Source organism: Branchiostoma belcheri, unplaced genomic scaffold, assembly GCF_001625305.1.
Source record: "Branchiostoma belcheri isolate BF01 breed outbred unplaced genomic scaffold, Haploidv18h27 scaffold36, whole genome shotgun sequence".
In the NCBI taxonomy this organism is placed as follows: Eukaryota; Metazoa; Chordata; class Leptocardii; order Amphioxiformes; family Branchiostomatidae; genus Branchiostoma; species Branchiostoma belcheri.
Genome location: NW_017803976.1, coordinates 2,611,108 through 2,616,752, shown reverse-complemented (window position 1 = coordinate 2,616,752; position 5,645 = coordinate 2,611,108). Strand labels below are relative to the sequence as shown.

Here is a 5,645-nt window from a genome sequence, read left to right as displayed (position 1 = left end):
GACGAAACTTGAATGTCTGGTTTCTGTACAGCAAAAACACGACCTACACTAGGCACGGGGTTTGTCGACTGACGCGAAGCCTGACTGACACCCACACAGTAATTACGAACAGCTTTTCGTGATGAAATTAAGAAAAAAGGATAAAAGCATAACATATTGGATAAACAACCGTAGATACGCATTCAAGTAATACATGTTCATATCTTCACTAACTAGTTTATGAAACTGAGAATCAAACGAATAAAAGAAAGTCATACTGTGTAAACAACAATCACTGTACTTTTAAATACAAACACGACATACGTAATTTGAACACGTCATCATTTAAGTCTCCAGCGCTACATATTGAAGTTATTCATAGTAGTCTACAATTGCAATCATCTTTTTTTCTTGAAAGTAAAAACATATGCCCACCACCTACGCGTAACGTAAATCAACATCATCATCATCTTTCATCCTCCATAATAGAGGTGGAGCATACGAAGTTAGCTCGCCAAAACTGTTTGTCATACACCATAGAGATCAACAAAATATGTCATTCATCACAGAGATCAACAAAATTAAAAAAAAAAGATGAAAGAAGCCAATACATGATAAACAACAGAGGTATCCTTTGATAATAAGATGAGAAACGTTTGCTAAAACGCATAATCGTCTTGAAAGCTTAATGTTGAAAGCACCATAGCGAAAACTGTACACAAATTACAAACGTTTTGCATACTTTTGATATCTACAGCTGTAGTGAAATTCGGTTTAAGGAGAGCTTAAAACCTTTTAAACCTTAAGCCATTGTCAACAAGAAAACATCGATAATTTTTCCGGTCACCTTTGAGCATTAAAGTCAGTTGCATTAATTAAAAACGCATTTTTCTTTAAATCTCTTCATGACCGTATACACATAGCCCTGAGAGCAGATGGCTGTAAAAACCAAGCAAATCAGAACAAGGCTGAGGCAATAAAAATCATTGACAAGGCGACGACTGAATGATATATATATTATTTCATGTGGTGGAGCTAGCAATCTACATTACAATTATCAGAAAAATATATTTCCCTATGTTATAAAGACATGCACGTAGTGAAATTTACAGGCTGGGTGGAGGTGGTGTGGGGCAATATACCAAATACACGTATAGAAGGAATCAGCCGTTATTCCCCAGCAATATAGATTTTATGATGACATACTTACTTACTTTACTTCGGTCGAGTTCCCGCCAGAACCAAACTGAAAACCATCCTCCACTTCACTCTATCCTCCACCAGAGACTGGATTTTATGTCTGGTCTGAAGTTGTTACTCCTTTGACTTTTTTTTTACCTTTTGTGGGTTCCAAAAGGACGGATAATTTCTTTTCTCTCTGTGACCTGTTTGAATATGGTCTTTGGCCGAAGACATCTGTGCTCTCTGTCCATGGTGTGGGGAGAAGACTGATGACCAGTAATAAATCATGCCAGGCATCTGGATGGGTGGCACGTGGGCACCCCGTGTAAGTTACCTGCTTGATCCAAAAACCACATGGCCGAAGGTTTCCTCCAAACCAATTCCCCGGGGAACGCATTCGTGCAATTTTTGAAATTATTTCAAAGCGAACGTAGTACTTACACAAATGCCTCCGCCCCAAAGGCGTCGCCAAATAAGTGGCCAAACTAAAAAAAAAAAAGAATCGTATCTCCTCAAACTTTGTGTCGTGGTAGAACCTTGGCCCAAACCTACGAAAATGGGTGTTTCGGACCCCTGGTTACTTGTTGCCATGGCAACGGCCATTTTTCAAAATGGCAGATTTTCATCTTGTGAAGGCATTAGTCTCGCCCAAAATAGATTATCTATGACCTTCTGTATCTCACAGTATCGAATAGATATTTTTTTGCCTCTAACATATTTTTATCCATGTTTCAACGAAGAAATTGATAATAAAGTTTTACTCAAAATGTTTTTGCAGTGAGCTGTAGCAGACGTTTAAAGATTACCTATTTTTTGTAAAATTTCAAATTTGAGAAAGGCCATTTTTTGTACGTTTTTGACGTTCAATGGCCGCTAAAAAAGGCAGATAGAATTAGCTATTTGGGGCTCAGTTATGGCTCAGACCTTTGTTTACATCATATTAGAAAAAAAGTTTGGGCTTTTTATCATAGGGAGGACCACGGTGACTTCAAGGCTAAACCATTAAGTCTATTGTGAAAGAATTGCAACCACTTCATTGTAGGTGAAAAAAAAAAAATACATTACTTGGCTATAGTGGGAAGTAAACAAAATCAAAAGCTTTTTTCATGTGACAAGGAATCCTAGCCTGAAAGCGTAATTCGCGTTTTAATTTTACATAATGCGTTGTAGCTATTTCAAATTTATCGTTAAGCGTAATCGCGCTACTGTACCGTAATACATAGCCGGTTCTGAAAATCTAGCGTAGAGCGTTGTCGGGACTCCCCCTCGCCATGCAGGCCCCCTTTAAACAGTGCTTCATGTCGCGCCTTTCTGGGCAGATTTCATGTTCTGGCCAATGGAGACCATGATAACAGGATACATTTTAAAAAAATCACAACGGTTTAGTTAATTACGATGCAAAGACTTTAGGCAACAAGATTGTTGTCAAGTCAGGGCCAGACAAATTCATACTGCCGTGGAACTCATCACTTAAAGTCTGACAACTGAACTACCGAGCAATGTGTACCCTAATCCCGACTGGCACAGAAAAACCTGTAGCTGACAGAACAATTCTATAAGAACCTTAATTCTATGAGTCTTTGACTGCAGTCTCTGCAATATCCATCCGCGCTTTGAGTTAGCAAACAAGTCAGATCTGTCCGTAAGCCAAATCTAACCGGTGAACGTAACACATTTTGGCCCAACTGAGAGAGCTCGGACCCTACCTGTTCCTTCTCACTCAAAAGGTTCCGAAGGTTTTATAAGTAGGCACTTTAATGCTACTCCCATTTTGGGCCCTGTATGTACTACGAAACTCAACAGCTCAACTTCTCTGCTTATTAGTCTACAACGGTCTGAGAGAAACAGGATTGCGAGTAGTAAAATGACGGCCGGGGGTACCTCAAAATCCGGGTTGTGGGGGTGGTGCTATATTGATATACAAATGAACCACCACCTGTAATGAATAAGTCGAATAATTATACAATAAATGAAATATGAATGAATATAAGGTATATATTTATGATGTATATCTGTCTATAAATATCAATATGATATGTTTCTATATACAATGCAGCTGTAGAAGTATTTAAGTAAAGAGACTCTTTTTACACAACCAAGTCTTTTATTCAGCCGACGTTTCGGTGACCGTCTGTCACGTCTGTTCACATTGCACTGCAGCACAGGTGTAGATAGATTATGTAAATATTGTACATTTGGGAATTCATCTATAGCAGCGACACCTGTGTGCAGTGCAATATGAGCCAGTCAGAATTGCCCTGAGGAAGGTGACAGACGGTCACCGAAACGTCGGCTGAATAAAAGACTTGGTTGAGTAAAAAGAGTCTCTTTACTCAGTGTCTTACCAACCTGCTGAAACTATTTACGTATGTCTGATGTATTTGTTTGATGTACATGTCCCAAGTAAAAACAATAGACTTGGTGTGTTGAGAAACATTTGATTTTATAGCTTCACAGAGTGTAACAACAACACTCGATGCATATCTTTAACAGCTCACTAAAGTCTACTCATTCGTCTGCTCAAACACAAGCTCTTTGCGGCTTTTTCGTCGTGAAATCTGGGTCATCGGAGGTCAACATCCTGTCGGATGTCTAGCACCGCTTTTCCGTTGCCCAGCCCTCCAGGTCACCGACTTTGAAAGTCTGCAATTATCGAAGAAATATAAACCGTGTTAATAATGCCATGTTTTAGCATCTCATATGTGTGTAATAGACTATGGGCTATACCAAAGACTTAAGAGCAAATGTCTGTAATGATCAAACAATGGTGGCAGGGGTCAAAAAATCGATTTGGCTCAAATTTTGCACAGTGATAGTACTTGGCCCACAACCCCTCAAAATAGCTTTCTTTCTGCTCCACATCGACCGTTGCCATGGTAACAGCCCAAACATGTTTTAGGGCCATTTTCCATGATTTACGCATGCCAGAAACATGAAAATTGCCAACGTTTAGGACGCGATTACAAACAAATGCTTGAATATATCGGAAAGACAAAAACTGTGCTGAAATGTCCAACTTATCTGCTTTCCTAAGATAGCTTTAAAATTTTCAAAAGGTCAGTTTAAAGGGTCTGGGCATCACTAAGACAATACAGTGTTTTGGGCTTTTGAAATATCCCTATTTCTGCCCATTTTTGAAGCGCTGTAACTCCAAAGATGGTGATTTTTTTTCGTTCAAAATGTAATAACAGATACATAATTATATGAGCTATAAAATGCATGTTTGTAAAGTTTGGCCAATTGTTTGGTTCTCACGTGGTTGTCCTCGGAAGTAGGTCATATTTTACATTTCAAGAAAAATACAAATTTTTGTCATCTTTAAGATATAATAAATACAATACGAAAACAGCAATCTAATACTACTTTAGATAATAAGTAATCCTAATAATTGTCTATCAAACGAATACTTGTGAAGGTTGGAGTCTTGTTTCGTTGCTGTGTAATTGTCCCAGAAAGTAGGCCGTATTTTGGACTTGTGTTAAAATTATCATTTGGGGCTATCTTTGGAGCTTTACAACTGACAAAGTAGGATGTTATTTGAATCCAATCTTTGTAGGGTAGTACATATATGTATTGTGTATCAAATGATATCTTGTTGAGGTTGTAGTCTTGTCTCGTTGTTGTGTACTTGTCCCTGAAAGTAGGCCATATATTGGACATGTGCGGAATATTATCATGTTTGGCTAGCTTTGGAGCTTTATAAGTGACAAAGTGGGATGTTATTTGAATTCAATCTTTGTAGAGTAGTAAATACGTCTATTGTGTATCGAATGAATTCTTGTTGAGGTTAGAGTCTTGTTTCGTTGCTGTGTAATTGTCCCAGAAAGTAGGCCATATTTTGGACTTGTGCTAAAATTAACATTTCGGTCTATCTTTGAAGCTCTATAACTGACAAAGTAGGATGTTATTTGGATCCAATCTTTGTAGGGTAGTACATACATGTATTGTGTATCAAATGAATTCTCGTTGAGGTTGGAGTCTTGTTTCGTGTCTGTGTAATTGTCCCTGAAAGTAGGCCATATATTGGACATTACAGAAATTGCAAAATATACGGCTGTTTTTGAAGCAGTAAATATGACAAAGTAGTATTTTATTTGAATTCAATCTTTTAAGGCAAGCACATAATTATATGCATTTTGTATCAAATGAATACTTCTGGAGGTTCGGGTCTTTTGCCGTTATTGTGCACTTGTCCCCATATTGTCCCCATATTTAAACATATACTGAAGACATTAGCACACATGTACTTGAAGCACTATAAACGCCAAGGTAGGACGTTATTCAAATTCAATTCTCTAGCAGAAGTAACTTTATCTATTGTCTATGAAATAAATATATCGAAACGTGAGCAATATCTCCTACTTTCGGGGACAGTTACAAGAAAACAATAGAATATGTCCTAATTATGACTTACTTTTGGGGACAAGTACAGAGCAACTAAGCAAGAACCCACCTTCTATAGGCCTTCATTTCATAGACAATAG

General features: G+C 37.9%; 1 protein-coding gene across 2 annotated transcripts in view; it reads right to left on the bottom strand.

Moving 5' to 3' along the window:
* Positions 1–3,590: 3,590 nt before the first annotated feature.
* LOC109476049 overlaps positions 3,591–5,645 on the bottom strand; it is a 6,582-nt gene continuing 4,527 nt past the window's right edge. For both annotated transcript variants that reach the window (XM_019776878.1, XM_019776879.1), the window contains exon 4: positions 3,591–3,804. In XM_019776878.1, the coding sequence (XP_019632437.1) occupies positions 3,754–3,804 (51 nt within the window). In that variant the 3' untranslated portion in view covers positions 3,591–3,753. The remainder of the gene's footprint in view (positions 3,805–5,645) is intronic.